This window comes from Lynx rufus, unplaced genomic scaffold (genome assembly GCF_022079265.1).
Source record: "Lynx rufus isolate CCGP_SWC_20201006 ecotype Redwood Valley unplaced genomic scaffold, mLynRuf1.p SCAF_17, whole genome shotgun sequence".
Lineage (NCBI taxonomy): Eukaryota > Metazoa > Chordata > Mammalia > Carnivora > Felidae > Lynx > Lynx rufus.
Genome location: NW_025814831.1, coordinates 10,305,882 through 10,326,393, shown reverse-complemented (window position 1 = coordinate 10,326,393; position 20,512 = coordinate 10,305,882). Strand labels below are relative to the sequence as shown.

The window sequence follows — 20,512 nt, the reverse complement described above, 5'->3', positions numbered from 1 at the left end:
GGCTCTGGGAGTTCTACAACGCGCTTCGCGGCTCATCCCCCGCTTGGCAGCGAGGGGCTCAGAGGCAGAGGGGGCCCTCGAGTTACCTAGAGACACAGAGGGAGCTGGTGGCCACCGCTGGGACTGGAAGCAATTTCTCCTGACACCCAGTCCGATGTTCTTTCTGCCTGGGCCCCCTTCAGGGGGGTCAGGGCCCGCCTGCAGGGAGCTGGTCTTCCAGAAGGACCTGGCTGGGATCCAGGGGCGAACAGCTTGGATACGAGGGGTGGCTGGGCCGGAAGTCGTGCAGGCGACAGCCCTGAGCAGGGTCTGACAAATGCTTCTCGAAAGGGCCCGGTAGGAAATGGTTTAGGCCTTTATAGGCTAAGAGGCAAAACTGAAGATGTGATGTACGTACTTATATGACCACCTAATATGTGATCATTTTTTCAAAAAAATTTTTTTAAGTGTATTTATTTTTGAGAGAGACAGAGCGTGAGCAGGGGAGGGGCCAAGAGGGAGGGAGACACAGAATCCAAAGAAGCAGGCTCCAGGCTCCGAGCTGCCAGCACAGAGCCCGACGCGGGGCTCGAACTCACGGACCGCGAGATCGTGACCTGAGCCGAAGTCGGACGCTCAACCGACTGAGCCACCCAGGCGCCCCTAATACGTGACCACTTAAACATGGAACCATTTTAAAAAATTTTAAATCCTGTTGGTCATCTTGGGCTACACAAAAACAGGTCACAGCTGGATTTGACCTACAGGCCAGCCCAGTCCTAGAGGATGGAAACATCAAAACAGCTCTCAAGTGATGGAACCAGAAACTGGAGAGACTCAAGAGAGTCAAGGCCAGGGAATGAGCGAACGGAGCAGATATCAAAGAAAGAGCGATGGAGAGGGAGAAGGAGCAAACCAATGGTCACAAATTGGCTTTGGCGGGGCAGGGGCATGTCAGAGTCCCAGATGTTGTCAGAGAAGGGTCTCCCAGCAGCACCAGGAGGGGTGGATGGAGAGAAGTCCATGGCGAGGGCAGTGCTCAAGTGGTCGGGGGTCATGGCGGCCAAGAGGACCTCACCATCTGCCTGTGCAGCCTTTCCATGGGCGGGAACCCCACACAGTCTGATCCCAGTGCCGTGTCCAGTTCTAGCTGAGTGTCCAGGCCTGAAGTCTTTGCCAGTTCTCTCATTTGGTCACCCGGTGATTCACACTCCAGGTCACCCACACCTGCTGCACAGTCCCCAACCCCTCTGCCTGCCCCATGGCCTCACCCTGAGGCTCCATGACCCTTGTCTTAGAGGTAAAGACTCTGAGCCTGAGTTTCCACCTGGCCTTGGATGATATGACAGAACCAGCCAGAAGTTCAGTGCTATGGGATCGAAGTCCTCCCGAAGGCCCGTGATGAAAGGCAAGGGGAAGGGAAGTCCCCCCAGGGGCCAGCTTTGAGCTGTCCATTGGTAATCCATTTTGCCCGATAACAGAAGTGACTGGGAGTACAGATCTACGTGGACTGGTGGGCAGCGGTCAGCTCCAGGAAGGAGGCTCCATGAAGGCGGGAGCCTGGGTTTGCTCTCCTTCACCATTTTGTTCATGCCTGACATACAGTAGGAACTCAGAAACATTCTTTACTTAAACATTCTTGACTTAAGGATGGTCAAGGGCTTGAAAAGTTCAAGGTTAGGGACGGATGACAAGGAAGTTTGAAGGAGAGGTTTGTGGGTGGTCCTCTTGGAGTAGATCTCGGGTGCCAGGCTACGTGGGGCTGTCTGCTCACCGAAAGCCCATCTATACAAAGGAGGCTCCTGAGAGTCAGCTGGGCAATCACACGGCCTCTTTCCAGCCACTCCGGTGCCTGTTCATGGACAACGTGGGCGTGGTGGCGGGGACTGGGTCGTTAACCGTGTTTTTCGTTCACGGACTTCAGGCTATCAAGTTAAGACTGCGAATGAACCCGAGGGAAACTCACGGAGCACGAAAATGGATATACTGACTAGTAAGACGTGTCGCCAAGCGTGCACCTGTTTGTACGAGCGGGAGGCGCATTGCACAGCGTGGGAGCTGAGTGTTTCTGCTGCTGTTTTCATTTGGAGTTTTGGATGGGGAAACAGGGGTGCGCGTGAATATTAAGCATCCAAAGGCGTGGGCTGTGGGGTGCTCGGTTCATCACCCAGGAAACCCCTTGCAAGACGCCCTCCTGTGATGCAGAGAGGGTAAAGCTAAAACGACATTTCTAGACTCCTTTGCTGCCGGGCCCTGGATGTGACCTAGGCTTTGCCCGCTCAGGTTCTCCTGCCGCGATACGCGGTATGGAAGGGAGGCCCATGAGACGGCCTGACGCGGGGCACCTGGGTGGCTGCTCTGGGTGACCGGGGGAGACAACAAGAGTCTTCAGGCAACCGCGGTGGCTTCCAGGCTTGGCAGCTTCTTAAAGTGGTGGCTGCCTCTTGTCTCCGCCAGGGAAGAGGCCAGAGTGGTCCTCAGGCTGGGCTTATTTCTGGAATCTCAGACTAGAGGTCGACTCCTTCAACCCTGCCAGCAATTTTGTGAGCCACCCAACACCCTGTAATTCATCTTTCTCTCCTTAAACGGGCTAGAGTGGGTTCTGTTGTCTGCAACTGACCCCTGGCTGATTCCAGAAGCCCCCTGCTCAACGAGGATCCCCGGGACACTTGCGAAGCGCGTAGGGGACGCCGCAGACCCCTGGCACAGTTGCAAGGCCGTACTTTGGGGTCGGCCTACGTCGCCTACAAACCCCACGTTCAGAGGGCTGAAACAAGACATGTCTTCCGAACGCGCTGAGCGCGGCCGAGGAGGCGGCTGGGATGGGACCAGAACACCGGCTCAGTGTTCGCTACGTGCCAAGCGCTGGGCATGCTGGCTGCTTTTACTCCCGGCCATATCCCTTTGTGGTAAGTATCATTCAAGAAGACTGGAGAACTTTCCCAAGGTTGCTACCTTGGAGATGCGGTGACTGGGAGGCAAATGTGGATGGGGCTGACTCCAAGCCTGTTCCCAGGACAGATCCAAACCCGTTTTTAAGGGAGCAATTTAGAGGCGAGAGAGAACTCTCCCCTTTTCCCCAGGGCCATAAAAGTCTCTACTTAAAATAAATAAATAAATAAAATTTTTCCTTGGGATAATTTTAGAGAAGGTGCCAAGACAGCACCAAGTTCCCGTCGCCGGGTCTCCTCTGACGCGAACCGCTCACGGAACCGTGGGACTCTCGTCAAAACCACGACACGAACACCGGTGTGACATTATTCAGGAAACCACAGACTTCATTTGTGTTCCATTGAGTTTTCCACTAATGTCCCTTTACCGTTCCAGGATGTGATCCAGGACGCCCAATCGCAAGGAGCTTGCTTTTTTCTTTTCTTTTTTTAACTTTTCTTTTTGTCATGCCATCACCTTATTCCAAAGCAAAAGGGCCTCAATTATTTGCACATGGTCAAGGACGGGAAACCCACACTCGCGATGGAGAGAGACGGTCGCGGGACAATTTGGAGCAATTTCCCTTGCTGTCCGTTGGTAGCAGAGGCCTCCTGTTAGAAATTAGCAGAAGGCCACGGCGAAGACCAAGGAGGAGCTGGAAGCAGGGACCGACCAGGACGCACGCCAAAGCGCGACGGCAATCCAGGATCCCCACGGCGGAAACCCGGAGCGGGCCGGGGGCGCTCCCCTTGAAGCATAATCGAGGGAAGCAGGGTGGCGAAAGGTCACCGCAGGAGCGGTTGGGAGCCAGAGCCGGCCAGACGGTGACAGGAAAGGCCAAGGCCAAGTAGCTGAATAGCGTCTCACCAAGGGGTTTCCACGAAAGATGATGAATCTCTCCAATTAAACATGTCACGGCCGGGCTGGGAAGCCTCAGATGAAAACAGAGGTAAGATAATTACTTCCATGACTAGGGCTGGTGGGGGGGTGGGGGGTGGAGGGGGGAGTGGAAAATCACATAGTCATAAAAATGACTTAATCACCCAGTCAGGAGTATGAGAGCTCCGTAAGGATTTAGAACCTGTAGTCTTCCCACCGAAGTGATGTTTTAACGCCGAAGTTCCCGACCCCGGGTCGCTAGAAACAGCACACAGTCACTCTACGTGATGCCTGGCCTTACCTTCACGTTATGCAGATTAAAGCTTTTTAAAATCAGCTACGTAGGGCCGACCCCATGACCTCCATACACCTCAAGGGTAGAGTGTCCCAGCGGACGAGGTTCTGTCTTTTGTTTTGGGAGACGGCTAATCAGGAGTCGAGGGGCCCCCTGACCCCAGGTCACAAGAGTCACGAGGGCTTCGGGTACTACTCTTAAGACGTTAGCCATTAGGTCCCAAGATACCTGATGGACTCACGTCTTTCTTCTTTTTCTTGTAATATTTATTTATTTGGGGGACAGCATGAGCAGGGGAGGGGCAGAGAGAGAGGGAGACAGAGAATCCCAAGCAGGCCGTGCGCTGACAGCGGTGAGCCCGATGCGGGGCTCGAACTCACGAACCGTGAGAGCAGGACCTGAGTTGAAGTCGGACGCTCAACCGCCTGAGCCACCCAGGCGCCCCCGGACTCACTTCTGGAAGTGAATTCCTTATAGCGAACAAGCACTACTCTTGTTACGGGCTGACGGCGGAGAGTTGTTCTGCCCTTTGACACCCAGAAGCGACCAGCTGGGGCACCGAGGACTCCGCGGTCTCACCTGCCGTTAAGGCTGACCTGTGGAAGCCGAGGACCCCCTCCTAACAGAACAGACTCTCCCATCCGAGGCTCAGCGACGGGAATGGTGCTGGACTCCAAGGGCACGTGCCAGGGAACCGGTTCCTGCATCCAGAAGGTTCCAAGTCCTTCACACTCACAATTCTGGACACCACTTAGTTTTACCCAGAGTCTAAAACCCGGTCTCTCCCTTTTACCAGTCACTTAAGGGTGAGGGATTAAAGACACGTTTTTCTCACCTGAGAGGTCCTTGTCTCTCTCTTCTTAATAAGCGACGAGGGTGTCTTCAGAGAACAGAGTAGGAAAAGGATTGCGTGCGTTATTAAAATAACAGATTTGTAAAATTCGGGAATGGGCGGATAAATAATGCAAGAGTCAAAGCCTTTCTATTTTAAAACCTCATGGAAAGTGTTCGAAACTGAAGTACATACGCTTTGGGAGCGGAAGATTCTGGACACACATTTCTCCTGGCAAGCCAGGGCCATTGCCGGGAGACTTGATTGACAGGCGGTGGGTCTGGGGTTCGCTGCTGGTTTCTTAGACCTCTCCTCGAACATGGGATGGTATCCCCCCTTCTCTTGTACCTCTGCCCTCTCTGGGTACAGCTTCCAAAACCCTGTGGCTTTGGAAAGCAGATTCTCAGACCTAAGAACGGTTTGTTAAACAAACCATCAAAGTGGGGCTTTGATCCAAGGGCCTTCTGTTATCTGCCTGGTGCCTGCCTCTGTTTGGGGCCGTCTGTCTACTCAGAGCGCATTTGGAATTTTCAAACTCCACTCGGTCTACCCTCCAGATTGCAGCCCACGAGGTCTGGGGAGATGCCGGCAATGACTTTGAAGATGCTTCCCAGGCGATCCTGACGTTTCCGAGGAGCTGAGAACCGCTATCACCCTGAGTTCAACCTCTGCATAAACCAGGCCTTGCTGCTGCCTGGAGGCCAGAATTTAAAAATCAGTCAGCCTTAGCCACATAACCCTCTTTCTCCTCGTAACCTCTTCAGACAAAACCCCTTGACTCCAGAAAAAAAAGATTTTCCGAACCACACGATGCTTCATAGACCAAAATAGAGATTTTTTTATTTCCAGACATAAAGCGATACATTTTTAAATGCAAAAAAAGCAACAACGAAAACATCCAGCCGTCTTTGAGAACACGGCTACTTCCAACTCCAGCCACAGAAAGGGGCTGTAAACTTCAAGGTGACTTTGAAACCATAGCACTGAGAAGCTAGAAGAACCCACGCATCCCTCCCTCCCTCCCTCCCTCCCGAGCGGGGAAGGCTCTGGGCTGGTCGTGGACTTGATATGAACCGAGATAAAACACACATGTTCCAGGACACTCATTTGGCTCTGTTACTGCTTGCCTTCCCAGAAAGCTTAATTTATTGCAAACGCATGTTTGACAATCACCAACTAGTATGACGGGAGTGGATATGGTCCCTGTGAATACTGTTTACATAACAGAACATTTTAAACACTGAAGTTTGCTTTCGACGCCAAAACCCACTTATGTGGCAACTACACACACACACACACACACACACACACACACACACACACCCCTATTCCACCAGACCGTCGCCTGCGTCAACCAGACCAGACCAGCGGTGTAAACAGCCAGTCAGTCTTTGGACTTGGCTGAGGGTAGAGAGAGGGCAGGAATGTGGCCAACGCCTCCAGGTGGGGTTCCGCAGAGGCCTGGACCCCTCTCGTTCCCGAGCCCTCCCTTGGGAGAGAGGACAAGGCAAACTAACAAACCCATCAGGCTCACATGCTTTGGCACAAGAGGATTGGTCTCTTGGACTTGAAATGGGCTTGCAAAGTTTTCATTCCTCCAAAGCTGATCCTGGAAACTTGCCTTTTTCCTGCCTCTGACACCGTAGGTACCCAACAAATATGACGAACACCAGTGGCTTCTAAAACACAAAGACACAGACAGACATGCAGAGCAAGAGAGATGTGAAGGAATCTAGGACCCGTGGAGCTAAGTCCTTCTTCACGAGCTGGTTGTATGCTGTCTCGAGAAAAAAAAGAGAGAGCATCATTTCCAGACCAGCTTATGGAAATTTCCAGATGGCAGAGAATCCCGGGGGTCGACTGACATTCCCTTTTGTGTGGAGAATGACAGGGGGACAAACAGCTACTTCCGTGAGAAGCATAAAATGCTCTTCTCAGGGGAAATGTCCTGGGTCCAGCATGGTCATCCTGAGGATGCCAGGCCCTGTTGGTGTGTCTATTTTCCAGAAGCCCAGGGCTGAGAGCCAGGCTGCCCCCTCTGCTTCTGGGCCTTGTGTGCACACACCCCACTCACACACACACACACACACACACACACACACACACACACACATACACACACATACAACTTCCTCTGTCCATTTCTTCCTTGCCAATGAAACTTCTAGAACACGCATGGCCTCTGCCCCTAGAGAGAAAATGCCTCTTTTTTTTCTCCAGGAGAAGAAATCAAAGCAGCTTTACAGGCAATGACACCCGCCCACTCTGTCCCCCACCCGCCCTGTGAGAGGTGGCCTGTCGCCGTTCTTTGTCCCCAACCTCTGGCACCCATGCTGCTGTTCCCAGGTCCCGATGCCGGTGGGAGGTTCAGGATTCCATGGGGGGGGTGGGCATGGGGGAAAGCCCTGCAGCCCTGCTCTGGTGCGTCACCCTCAACGAGTTAACCGGCCGCCACGGCAGCGGCAGCCCGGGGCCACCGAGAGAAGAAAGGTAGCTGAGGCTGAAGTTCCATGGAGAGGCCTGGACCCCCTCACTCCTGAGTTCAAGTCCCAAAGGGGCCACTCTCTGGTTGCGTGTAGGCAAGCTGCTAACCACCAACCCCCCCCGCCCCTCCCCAGGCTCCGCTTTCAACGGGATCATAACCCTCACACAGGCATTTAGAAGGAGTCAGGGCTGGGGCATCTGTGTGGCTCAGTCTGTTGAGCGTCCGACTTTGGCCCAGGTCATGTTCTCACAGTTGACGAGTTCGAGTCGTGGGGCTCTGTGCCGACAGCTCGGAGCCTGGAGCTGCTTCGGATTCGGTGTCTCCCTCTGTCTCTACCCCTCCCCCTGCTCATGCTCTGTCTCTGTCTCAAAAATAAATAAACATTAGAAAAAGAAATTTTTTTAAAAAATAAAAAAGAAGCCAGGGACATCTTGTAGGCTCTGAATTGAGGTTTCTTCCCTCCCCTTGCATCAGAACAGGAAGAGGGGCTGGAGGCCTACAGCCTGATTGCTGACCTTGGAAGTAAGCATCCTGGAAAGGAAGCCCGGATCCTTTGGGGAAACAGATTCCTCTGTATGATCACTGTCCCCTCTGGACAAGGTGGTTGGGTACCAACCAGTGAGCCCTGGTATGTTACCATGACAACCAACGGAGGTTGGGGGGGATGCTGAATCGGCTGACTGTTCTCTAAAGCTCTGGGTGCTCTGTTGGAAGATCTGTTTTTAGACGGCGAGGTTTGATTTTTTAATCCCCTTTTAAAAACAAATTCCTCCTCCTTCTCGCTTTGGAGACAGACAGAAGGCATTCATCTTGCAACTGAAACCGAGGGAGCAAGGACGGCTGGTGTGAGTCCTTTGAATCTTCCCTCTGCGGGAGGCACCCGTTTGCTCTGTCAGCCCCAGGATGGGAGCCACCTGTGGCTGCATCCCGGCACTTTTCTGATCTTCCAGAAAGTGGGAGGGCCGCCCAGGAAAAGCCCAGAGGGCCCCTCTTTCCAGGATTTGCACCCAGGAGTAAACTCACGTTCCGGAAGAAATTCAAGCAAATATGAATTTTCTAGGCTAATTCCAAACACAAGGGTGTTCAAAAGCTTAGCCCCGGGGCCGGGACAGGGAAGGGGCTGGCTGTCTCTGCTCGCTGTGGCCAGGCAGGGGTACCTGACTTATTTCCCTGTCCCAGGTCTTACAAAAAGGTGGGCCTGGCAGCGCCCGCGGTGTGGAAGGAACGCCTTGGGGAGGGGAAGGGCTTCATGGACCCAGGGAGCCCTGCCACCTGGTGGCGCAGGTGGCGGGCGGTGGCGGGCGCGTGGCGGCGCGTCATGCTCTCACTCTACTGACCGATGTCCTCCAAGCTCTGCTGATGGAGCTGGAGACCAAGACAGAGAGGGTCCGCATATCAGAGGCACAGGCACCTAACGGCCACCTGAATCCACTCCATCCTCTTTCTTGCTAAGAGACGCCCGTTTTGTCGGCGGGGTGGGGGGCTTGTCCCCGGATTCCTCGCGGACGGAGAGGCACCACGTGACACAGTCTGGCCAATGAGGGGGCAGCAGCGGTCTGTGGGTGGGGCTTCTGGGAAAGGGGAGGAAAACGAGGGCCACGAGGGCCGGTTCGAGAGCCCGTTCGCCCTCTTCCTGCCTGGAACGCAGACGCGACGTCGGAGGTAGCGCAAGCACCTAGGGCCATGAGGTAACCTCGAGGGAAGGGAGAGAGCTGGCGGAAACCTTGGCAGCTGCCAAGGCTGCCTGGCTCTAGATTTCTCAGGCTCAGGGAAGAGCAAAGTCCCTGGTTGTTTACATCAAAGCAGGAGGGATTCTGCTACGTGGGGCTGAATCTCGAGATTTCCCTTCACACAGGAGCCCTTCACCATCTCCTGAGAGTATCGAACATCTCAGGCAGCACGGGGGATTCCAGGGCCAACTTCCCCTTTTGTGGTTGGAAGGACGGTGGCAGGGAAGTCACCCAAGGTCACCCGGCTGTTAACAGCAGAACTCCCTCTGCAACCTGTCCAGCCCTGCACACTCTGTCGCCTGATGCGGGGAGCCCTCTCCCCACCTGTAGAACTAACTCACTCCCTGCATCACTGGGTGAACAGGAGCTGTCGGGACCTCAGCCTCCTCATCTGTAAAAGGGGCACAGGTTGGAATAAGAGTCTATAAAAGCCCTCCCACCTCTGACAGCCTTAAAAAAAAAAAAAAAACCCAGGCAATTTCACATTTTATCCTCCATTTTGCTTCCCCTAAAAGTCCTATGCGGTAATTCCTCCCCATGATCTGCTCTCTGGGGTTACCTTGTATCCCCCATGTACGAAACTAAGGAGAGAGATTTTTGATTGGAAACGTCCTAATTTTATTTTGCTTTTAATATTTTTTTACGTTTATTGATTTTTGAGAGACAGAGAGAGGAGAGAATCCCAAGGGGGCTCTGAGCTGTCAGCACAGAGCCCGATGCGGGGCTCGATCTCCCGAATCGTGAGATCATGACCTGAGCCGAGACCAAGAGTCGGACGCTTAACGGGCTGAGCCACCCAGGCGCCCTGAGAACGTCCTAATTTTAAAATTTAAAAAAGGGGGGGGGTGGAGGCCAGAGTTGAGAGTTTGCTGAGGGGGGCTGGTATCAGGGACAAGGAGGTCAAACACGTATTTTTCACATGACAAATAGGATTGATCGGCAGCAGCTGCCTGGGTGGTTTCCAGAAGGACTGTGAGGTCTGTGCAGGATAGACAGGGGGAGAGGAACGCTCGGTGATCAACTTTCAATGTCTGCCATGGATACAGTAAGAGAAGTCCACGCATGTAGTGCTGGGCCTGTGCTGAGCTCACAGCTCACGGCCTCGCCACCTCTCCGTGGTGCTGACCGGGCCTGGCGACCGTCAGACTGGGTGACAGGAGCGGAGTCGGGGGAGGCCCGCTGGAGTGGCTGAGGACCCACGAGAGAAAGAATTAGGGCACCGTCCTGGCTGGGCCAGGGATACGAGAGGCTCACTGGAGGTCACCGTGCCACTGCCAGCGAGAGCCGCTCCAGTAACAGGTTTCAAAGGAAGCTGTGGGCCCCTCAGGACGCGCAGGACCCCTCCCCCGCCCCCTCTGCCCCAGGCGCAGCCTCCCTCAGGGGGCCGCTCAGTTCCCCTGCTCCAGGGACTAACAGTGGGTGGGAGGTGGGGGAGGGGATGATTATCCTAATTCTTGGCCAAACTGATGCCTGGAATGTACGTTACCAAGCCGGAAAACCTCCAGCGGGGAAGAGTGGGCTTCTCAGTTTGGTGTCTCCAACCACAGACTTTTACCGTGACCCATGACTGCAGACGAGTAACTGTGCCAGTAACAGAAGTAACAACACGCAGTGTTTGAGGGCTTGCACGTCCCTGGCCTTAGCCCTGGGCCTCGCCGGAAACTTCTAGAAGCCCTCTCCAAGATAAAGCACCGCCCACGGGACCACGCCTCCGTCCTGAGCCCAGCCCATCGGTTTCTCCTCCCGGCTCCTTCTGTCGTGCCTACGTCCGTCCTCTCCTCATCCTGCCACCCTGATCCTGACCCGCCCTTCCGCTCAGGTTGGCTCACAGCGGCACGGTGACCTCCAAGGGACGGCAAGGCACACGAGGACCACGTCCTCGGCTATCCCACTGCGTGCCCTACCAGCTTCGGTGACGGTGGGTCTGCCCCCTGCTCCGGGAGGGCAGATGGGCGAGGTCAAGAGCAAGGACTTCACTTGGTTGGGCATCTTCCCCTCCCTCCCCTGGGCTGTGAGCTCCTGGAGGGCGGGCCTGGGGCTTTATTCACCTGAATTCTCCAGCACGAGCCTGGCACAGACGAGGGACTTGAGAACACCTGTTGCGTTGAGTTAAAGAGCGAAGAAGCACAGGGCATTTCTGCCCAGTCGGCCAGACAGAAAGCGACAGACACGGGCTCCCGAACGGCCATCGGGAGTGCCGTGCTAGCGGCCCTCCGTCCGTCTCTCCAAGGCCACGGCTGGCAGGCTCCCGGCCCCTCCTCGGCCCTGTCGCAAGAAACTGCACCCAACCCCCACCCTGTCCTCATCCTGCTTCTCTTTCCTCCCTCCCTGAGAGTCCAGCCCAAGGCACTTCTCAAGCTGCACCCCTCCCTTCTCCCAACCCTTTCTGGCAGGGCTCTCCTGTCCTTCCAGAAAGAACACTGCATTTGGGGAAAACAGCACACAGTCGGCCATTTTTGTCTTCTAAAGACTCAGAAAACAGACCTAAAGGAAGATACAGCTGTTCTCTCCCCTCCCTCGTTCCTCGAGGCCACGGGACGCCCAACAGGAGAAAGGACATACTCTGAGAATAAAGAGCCGGCACTTAGGTGAAATAAAATCCTACAAAGCGCGAAAACCTCCAGGCGTCTGCCCTTATTAGTACCATTATTTTCATTCTGTCTTTGGGGAGTGAAAACTTGGCCACGGGTCCTTGTCCTCGGATAAAAGTCGAGACCTATAAAGGTACAGCCTGACGCCCCTCCCTCCCTCCCTCCCTCCCTCTGTAATTGTGGCGGAAGGCACAGAACGTGACATTTACCATCTTTGCCACTTTTAAGTGTACAGTTTGGTGACGTCAGGTCTTCTGTCCCCTCCTGCCTTTGCCCCTCACTTGTCTTCTGCTCCTTCACCTGTTCCGTCCGCCCTCTCTAACCAGGGCAGCTTCACGGGCACATCCCCAAAGCTTCCGCAGGGCCGCTCAGCCTCCCCGGCTCAGGCCCCGGCTCAGGCTCCCGGAGAAGATTCGATCCCCTCCTAACCTCACCCTCGGGCAGCCTGAGCCGATCCTCCCCACTCTCCCCCCCACCCCCAGCAGGGACAGACATCCTCAGACCCCTGGTCCCTGCTGCGGCCTGAAGCAAAGAAATCAGAGGTTGTGAGAGACAAGTGAGTCCCATCTAGCAGGATTCATCTCCTCTGTATCTGGGAGGGGGGGTTGGGGGGGGTCACCAAACACGCTCGCCTCTGGGGTTTTCCATGCAATTGGACAACCACAGCCGAGGCCCCCACCCTGTGCTGGGCACTGGGTTCACACTCGCGGCCGCCATGCCTGGACCTCGCAGGTGGACAGAGAAGGGCTCGGCCCCCAGACGGCAGGAAGCCCCGCTTCCCTCTGCAGCGGGCAGTAACCGCTGTGAAGGTGTCCGGAGGGGACCCTTGTGACTGTGCCCCTGGGGCGACTGTTCCCAGAACCTAGGGCGAGAGCAGCAGGGAGGCCGATGTGGGAGCTGGCCCGTCCTGCTGAGCAGGGGGCACTTGAGATCCATCTGCAAAGGCCGAGCCCTGGCAGAGCCAGCCTGAACCACCCCCACCCCCCCTCCTCCCCCGCCAGTGTGGGCTTGGCACAGGGCAGACCTGAGTTCGAATCCCACCTCTGCGCGGGCAAGCGTCTCTGTCTTTAGGTCTCAGCCTGCCCATCTGGAGAATGGAGGTAAAGTTCATGCCTCACCCTGAGAGCTGTCGTGGGGGTTAAATCAAGTATGGCTTCTCCGGTGCCCACGCAGGGGCCGGGCACCCGCAAGCACCACATGGAAGGCACTCTTGGTTTCGATGCTATTGTCCCCTCTGCTCCTCCCTGAGTCTCTGGGCCTCCTCTGTCATCGGCACCTGCACATCCCACCCCTCGTCTGGCTTCTTTAGAAACACCCTCGGGGCCTGTATGGGCCGGTCTGCAAGGAGGTCAGACTAAGAGGAAGGGCAGGGGCGGGAGGCAGCCGAGGAGGGCGACCAGCACCGCAATCATACTGTGTTCTCCTCTCTCCCCTCCTACTCCCCCCTCCCCCTCCTCCACCCTCCTCTTCCTCCTTCTTCTCCTCTGCCCTCCCCCTCCTCCCCCTCTCTCTTCCTCCTCCTCTTCCTTTTCTCCTCCTTTCTCCCCTCCTCCCTTCTCTCTCTGCTCTCCCCTCCCATACCCCCCTCCTTCCTTCTCTCCCTCTCTTCTTCTGTCTCTTTCTCACACACACACACACACACACACACACACACACACACACGAGCTGGTGGGCCAGGCCGTGATCTTCCCCCGTGTCTCCACGACTCTCACTCTGGGGCGGGAGGAAAAACAAACACACGCGGGTCCCACTGGGCACCTTTCTCACACGCACTTTAAAGCTCTTTGTAGTTGTGCAGGAAGCGAGAAAGTCCTACAAATCCTAACCGTCTGCATCCACTGTAAGCAGGAGAGATTACACATGAAAAGCACCAGTCCGTGGGCTATTTCACAACTGTATTTATATGAAAGTAATGAAAATACCCATTCTCTTTTTTAAAAAAGTGATGCAAACAAGCAGGCTCTAGGGCCTCGTTATCAAAATTTAAAAAATACGTACAGACGTTCCCACTCCCCCCGGCCTGCGTATTGCAGTTTTTCTGCCCGGGGACGCGGGCTACACGCAGCAAGGCTACCGATGCGACAGGTCACCCTACAGTGAGCCGGGGCCTCGGGGCGCCCGCCTCTCGCTGTGTGGTCTTGGGCAAGTTCCTCCCCTCTCGGGGCCTCGGCCTCCTCGCCCAAGAAGTGGGAGAGTCGGAGATGCTCGAAGGCCCGGCCACAGTCTGACCTTCCAGCGCCAGACCTGCACGGCCCCGGGAGCACCTGGGCTCGGCCACGTGACCCAAGGCCTGGGTCCTCCAGCCCTGATTTTCCAGGACAGTGGTCGCCTGCGGGGACCCGTCTAGTGGCTCCGCCTCCTAGTATCTGGAGAAAAGTGTGCTTTCTGAGTGCGAACTTCTCCGCAGCTGCGTTTTTCCTGCCCCGGGAATGTCCAGCTTGGCCCAGTCGGGGGGTGGGGGGCCTGGGTTCTGCAGAGGGAGGGGCCGTGTTTGCCGGAGCGCTGGGGGGCGGGGCTTGGTGCCGGCAGTCAGGACCCTCCTGGGTCCTCCGTTTCCCTCTTTGCAGGGCCTTTCTGAGGCTGGACACTTCATGATTCCAAAGGCCTGCAGGATCCCCTCTCGGTCTACTACTTGTAGGTGGGCGGACAAAATCAGTTTGTAAAGAGGGGCCACTAGGCGTTTTCCAAAAGGAAACTTAGTGTTTTTGTTGATTTAGGGAAACTGCGATCCAGTTATAATGCGCTCAGGAGGAAAGGACACGTTTCTGGCCTCAGGGCCCCGCATCCGGTCTGCGGGGGGGGGCCCCTCTCCTGGGGGTGCCCACAGGCAGCCTCGTTCGGGTCCCCTCGTGAGGACACGTGTGGGACACTCTCAGCCCAGAAGACCCACCTCCCTCCGAAGTCCGTTCTCCAGGGAGGAAGAGGCAGAGACCCCTAGACAGGCTGAGCTCCAACGCCCATCTCTCATCTCTGTCTTGGACCCTCGATCCCTGGTCCCTGGAGGGCCACGTGCTCCCCCCCTCTGACCCTTCAGCTCGAGTCGTAGACAGTGGAAAACAGCCCAAGAGGGACGGAAGGACACATTTCCCCAGCACAGCGTGCTCCCCATTCTGAATGAAGACCTCGGCAAGGAAGTTTCCCTCCTTCCCTTCTCCTTTCCCAGAACACAGTGAGCATGCTCTAACCAGACCTGCAGATCAGGGTCACAGCCACGGCCTTCTGCATTGCTCTGGGCCATCAGAGGCCAAGAGGTGGTGGGGCGGGGCGGGGGGGTAGTGCCTCCCCCCGCCCCGCCCCTGCACAGGGTGCCCAAAATTCTGTGAGCTGGTATAGTCCTGGGTCCTGCTTGTCATCTTTCTTTTCCTTCAGGGATAGCACGCTATCACTCATCACTTTTGGCTGCCGTCACCGGCCCTGCCTTCAAGCATCACCCTTACGCTTCTGACCCACAGCATCTAACCCGCTGTCGTTTTGTTCTCACTGTGTCTAGAGCGAGAGCGACTGAGCTGAGTGAGGGCTGGTGTTGCTCCTCTGTGTTGACAGCTCAGGGGCCTCTCCACTAGCATCTGGGGTTGGGACGTGGCTTCTCGCTAAGCCGTTGCCAGAAAAGTGACACGTTCCTGTTCTCGCTCCCCAGGGCGGGGGGGGGGGGGCGCAGCCCCAGGCAAAAATGCCACAAAATCCCACAGGACCCGCAAGCTGCTAGGAACCTTCCCACCCACAAATAGACGCCATACGTGAAACTATACGGACTGAGCGTATCTACACACAGAGGATATAAACATTCTATGCGTCACTCCCTAGTCGCACATAGGGCACCTTTAGGATAAATAGGCTAAGACGACACCATATAAAAAGTGGTTTTGTTTGGGGGGCATCAATGCAGTATTTACACCGAGGCAGCTGTGCCGGTCGCAGCCTGCCTCTGTTTCCAGTTTCCTGGGCCCCCTCGGAAGGAGCCCTGGGGCGGATGGAGGGCTGGAGGAGAGAGTCACCTGCGTGGCCCGGCGGGTTAGGTGGGCGGGGGGCCATCGTAGCGCAGCATGAACTTGAAGGAGCGGGCGAAATTGTTGGCCAGCGTGCAGCTGCGGTTCTCTTCCCCGACCGGAAGCAGGAACAGCAGCAGCAGGAACAGCAGGAACAGCAGCTGCAGGGGGAGAGCCACACAGCACACCTTCCGGAAGAGGGGCCCGAGTCCTCGCCACCGCGGAGCCTGCGGAACCAAAGCGGGACGTGTGAGTGCACTTGGGGCGGGCGGCGGGGGGGGGGGGGGGGGGGGGACGCGGGCCTCTGAGCGGGAGGGGAGGGCAAGCCGGCCGTACCGGTCTCAGTCTTCCCGACTGTCAAGTGGGGCTGAGGTCGGTTTTGCCAGAAACCAAGGTGTCTGGTTTGCTCAAACCATTCAAGGCAGGAAGGGTAGGGAAAAACACAGAGCTCCAGGCTTTGCCTGTTTTTACATAAATCCTTGCCTGGCGTGTGAGAGCCCCGGCTGTAAATCTTGAGAAGGTCACTCAAGTCCTCCAAAGCTCAAGCTTCTCATCTCTAAACAGGGGGGAAAACAGTACCTACCTGACAGGGTCTTTCTGAGGATTACGGGAGATACAGCAGGCGCCCAAGGCTGCTGCCACGATTAGTACGATCACTCACACGATCCCTACCTAAGTCAGGGTCATCACCACCGTGCTCTTCACCATCGCTCCCTCCTCCTCCTCTTTCTCCTCCACCCTCTTCACCATCCACGCCACCAGTATCACCCGAGGGCCAGACTCCCAGGTCCAAATGCCTAGAGTCCACGAAAGTGGCCAAAGGCCATTTCCGAAATTCCAGAGGGACCGGTGAGGTTGTGGCTTCATGGGATGTCCTCACCGCCAAGGAGTGCAGGAGAGGAGAAAGTCGGGAAAGGAGAGCCCCCCCCCCCCCCGCCACAACCCCGGCCAAAACACAACGTGGTGCAGGGCAGGGGCCTGACTGGGAGGAGCCAGGCTGACTAGGTCCCAGTGGAGACTGTCACACAGCATCTATGTGCCCTGGGGAGGGTCGATAACCTCTCTGAGCCTGTCTCCTTCTCTGATAAATGGGGATAGAAGACCTGCCCCCATCTGTGGCGAGGACTCTGCTGGGCGCACGGATTTCAGCAGGGACTCAGGAGCGGGGGGCAGTAAGTCACCTGAACAGCTGAGTGAGCGTGAGTTCCCACGGCCACTGGGCCGGGCCACACCTGGCTGGTGCATGCTCCTGCCCACCTGCTTGGTTCATGCGGGGCTGCCTCAGCCCGTGTGGACTCTAACTTGACTCCTTGACATTTCACGCTGACGCCGCCTGACTCTAAATCTCTGACCCGTCCGGGAGAAAGAAAGAGCGACAACAAGAAGCTACAGATTCACTCTAGCCTGGCTTTGCACCAAATTGAAAAGCTGTAATCAATGGTCTCGCAAACGGGGAATCTGTTTACAGGGTCCTTGTGTTTGCGCCTACATTCTCAAGAGCTAACCCTTGGCTTACTGAAGCCAGGAGCGGTGTCTTGGCCACGATCCTCTGGGGAAAACATCTCTGAAGGTCCAAAGCGTGTTTGCATTTACAAGTGTTGACGAGGGGGTGGTCTGTTTCAAAAGACTCCTGCTGCCTGCCCAGTGGCTGTTCATTTAGAGCTCACATCTTCACTTGGTGGGACCTGAATTCTAAAACGCTCTTTGAATTAAAAGACACGTTTTAATACGACCCTCAAATGCTTAGAACACACACACACACACACACACACACACAGAGGCATGAACTACCTTTCAAGAAGCCCACGAAGAAGTTGACAATCTCAGCTCTTCCCAGATCTGGGAGCTGCTCTGTGCCTCAGTTTGCCCACAGAAAGGACTACGTGTGTTCCACCCAGTTAAAACTATCCAAAGAGAGAAGGGGCTTCCTCGGGAAGCGATAAGCTCCTAATCCCTAAGGGTATGGAGGCAGAGGGTAGACAGCACATGTAGTGGGGGCGGAAACAGGACACATAATATTGGGTAACTAAATGCTTGGGGGTCCTTCGGGATCTCACACGAATCTGAGGCTCTAGAGTTTTGAGGAGTTCAGGCAAGATGAGTTTATCACAGGAAACGGGACCCGATTTTCTAGCATCTTCTACCATTGATGGAAAGAAAGGTGATGTGAGGAAAAGAAAAGGTTTGGAGTCCTGGTTCTACCTTGGTTCTATGGCATCCTAGCTGTGTGACCTAGGATAGGGCATTCAGCCTCTCTGAGCCTCGGTTCCTTCATCTGTTGGGGAAAAGAGGGAATGAAACCTGCCTACCGAGGTCATAAGGATAAATGAGGCAATGCACGCTACGCTCAAAATGCTCACTTCCTTCCTCCTCTAGCCAATGGATACAGGGGCAGACAGGCACGTCATTGAGCCCCACAAGCTCCCCCCTCCACCAGATGCCAGGGATCAGGCACCAGCAATCTCCCCAGCCCCTTCGGAAAGAAAAGCACTGCCCTCCTTCAATGCCAGCTCTTGGCCCCTCCAAGGCCCTCACATCCTCCCGCCACTGGACCTTTGCACAGGCCATCCCTCTGTCTGAAATACTAATTTCTCTCCTTTCTCCAGTGCACCTGGTTAACTCCTACCAATCACTCTAATTTCAGCTTGTGAGTGGCTTCCTCGGGGGGACCTTCCCTTGCCATAGACCAAAACAGCCCCGTTAACACATTTTCACAGCCCCGGTACCTTCCTCTGGATTACTGATTAAAGTCTATGTTCCCCTTGACTCCTCGGAGGCGTGGTCCACATTAACTTTGCTCATTGCTGTATTCCCAGCGGTGTCCGACAGGTACGTGCTGAGTGAAGGAAAGGGTCCTTCCCTGCCTGTGCCTCTGAACATCTGCTCCCCGCCTTGGCGCCCATGGTGTAACCACACAGATGCTCGCTGACCGCTCTCTGTGGCTGTTCTCGCTGTCTGTTCCACCAAACGCCCTGACCACAACGCCCAGGCCCAGATGTCGGTTCTCCTCCCTGCCCGCGGCCTCCCTGCGCTCTGGCACAGCTCCGGGACGTGGGCTCCCTGCGTCCATTTCACCAAGGATCTTTCACGAGCATCGTCCGGTGCCCGGACTCCGCCCACCATCCTGCATGGTGTTCTCACAAGAAACAACTCAGCAACAACACCGACAACGACAGTCACCCTGGGCCCGAGTTGTCAGTCAGCCTGGGCCTGTCGGATCTGGTCCCACACTGACCTGGGGCCCCGTGTGTAGAAGTCACGCTGTGTCACCTCTGGGGCTTTCAGGGGCTTTCCTGGGAGCTGGCTGGGGCTCGTGTGCTGGGCCAGCACCCAGAGTGATGGGCAGGGGCCAGCTTTTCTCTGGCAATTCAAGATGGGCCAGTCCCCAGGCCGCCAGGAAGCCCTCACTAGCCATTTGTGTAGTCCCCGAAGGTCCCTCTTAGGACCCTCTTGGACTGCAGCGCCCCGTGCTGGCTGGCTTCCTCCCTGGGTTCCCCTCAGGAGGGGGCTGTGCGTGGGGCCCACTGCATTTCCCTGGCTGCACCAGTGAGTCTTAGGGAGACCAGGGTTTCCCGGGCCAGGGCCTGCTCACAATGCCGGTGATAATTTCTTCACTAATGGCTCAGTCCTGGAGCCCAAGATTCACTCCCGTGAGAATTCAGAGGCTCTGGACAGTTGCCCCATGGGGACAAGATGGCAGTGGCTGGGGTGGGGCTGGGTTCGTTGTATCTCCTCCCTGGGGTGGCTCTGCACGTGACAGTCAGGCCACAGAACTGTATTTTTCCAGAACCTTGAGTTGGTTTTGGAGAGGGATGGGAGATGAGGCCGTCTGAGCTGGCCTTTTAGAGGTGGTTTAGGTAATTGGTGGGAAGTTCCTCTGGATGGAATGACTGGAGATTTTGTTATTACTCAAGCAAGGACAGAGCCTCATTTGGGAACAGATGTATGGCCATATGGCTCGTTTCTCTTCCCTTTCCCTCCCTTCCTACCCTCACGATTTCTCATCTAAGAGCCATCATGACCAGGCTCTGAGCTTAGGACCAGAACCAAGGTCGGTGAGGGTCTGGGATGACCCGGAGGCGTCCGGCTTGGGAAAGTGGGTGGTCATGATGCTGTCCACTGATACGGGGACTGGGGTTTGTTTGGGTGCAGGGAATACAGTGAGGTCAGCTTTGGACATGCTGCGTCCGAGGGTCTAGAGGACTCCTGGGTAGACGTCCAGCAGGTGGTTGGGACTTTGGGGCTGAAGGCAGAAGGGAGACCTGGCCTGGAGAGATGGACCTGAGGGGCCCAGAGTCAGGGAACAAAGCCACGGTAGCAGAAGGAACCATCCAGGTGAGTCATGGGGAGAAAGAGGCTGCAGAAAACCCCATGATACATACGACCACTGAAGAAAGAGGCACTGTACTTCAGTGTTTCTAAGCAGCGCCCCACAGATTACTTGTTAATTACAAAAGAAATGACGGCGCTGTCCAGGGGACAAGCCCAGCAGCCACCCCCTTAATCACGTGCTCAGAGTTAGCATCAGGGATGCTGGGGCCCTACCGACACCGGGGGTGTCCCAGGAAGATGCGCTAAGAGCCCAACATCACCCGTGACGTTCCTGCCAGAAATGCACAACCTGACTCCAATCACAAGCACGTATCAGGGAAACATACTTTGAGGGACATTCCATCACATCTCTGACCTGTGCCCAAGGTCAAGAAAAACTGAGGGATACCTCTAGCCTAGAGGAAAGAAAAGACATGTAGCAACTGAATGCAATGGGTGATCCTGGATTGGATCCCTCCCTGGGAAGAGAAGC

At 55.8% G+C, this 20,512-nt stretch overlaps 1 protein-coding gene across 6 annotated transcripts in view; it reads right to left on the bottom strand.

Annotated features, from left to right (window-relative positions):
* Positions 1 to 651: 651 nt before the first annotated feature.
* The window catches only part of SYNE3 (spectrin repeat containing nuclear envelope family member 3), a 104,080-nt gene continuing 84,219 nt past the window's right edge, over positions 652 to 20,512 (bottom strand). For 3 of the 6 annotated variants that reach the window (XM_047080156.1, XM_047080155.1, XM_047080160.1), the window contains one exon: positions 15,029 to 15,935. In XM_047080156.1, the coding sequence (XP_046936112.1) occupies positions 15,544 to 15,935 (392 nt within the window). In that variant the 3' untranslated portion in view covers positions 15,029 to 15,543. Of the gene's footprint in view, positions 3,843 to 15,028; positions 15,936 to 20,512 lie in introns of those variants that run through there. The other 3 variants (XM_047080158.1, XM_047080159.1, XM_047080157.1) reach the window with 2 other exon arrangements.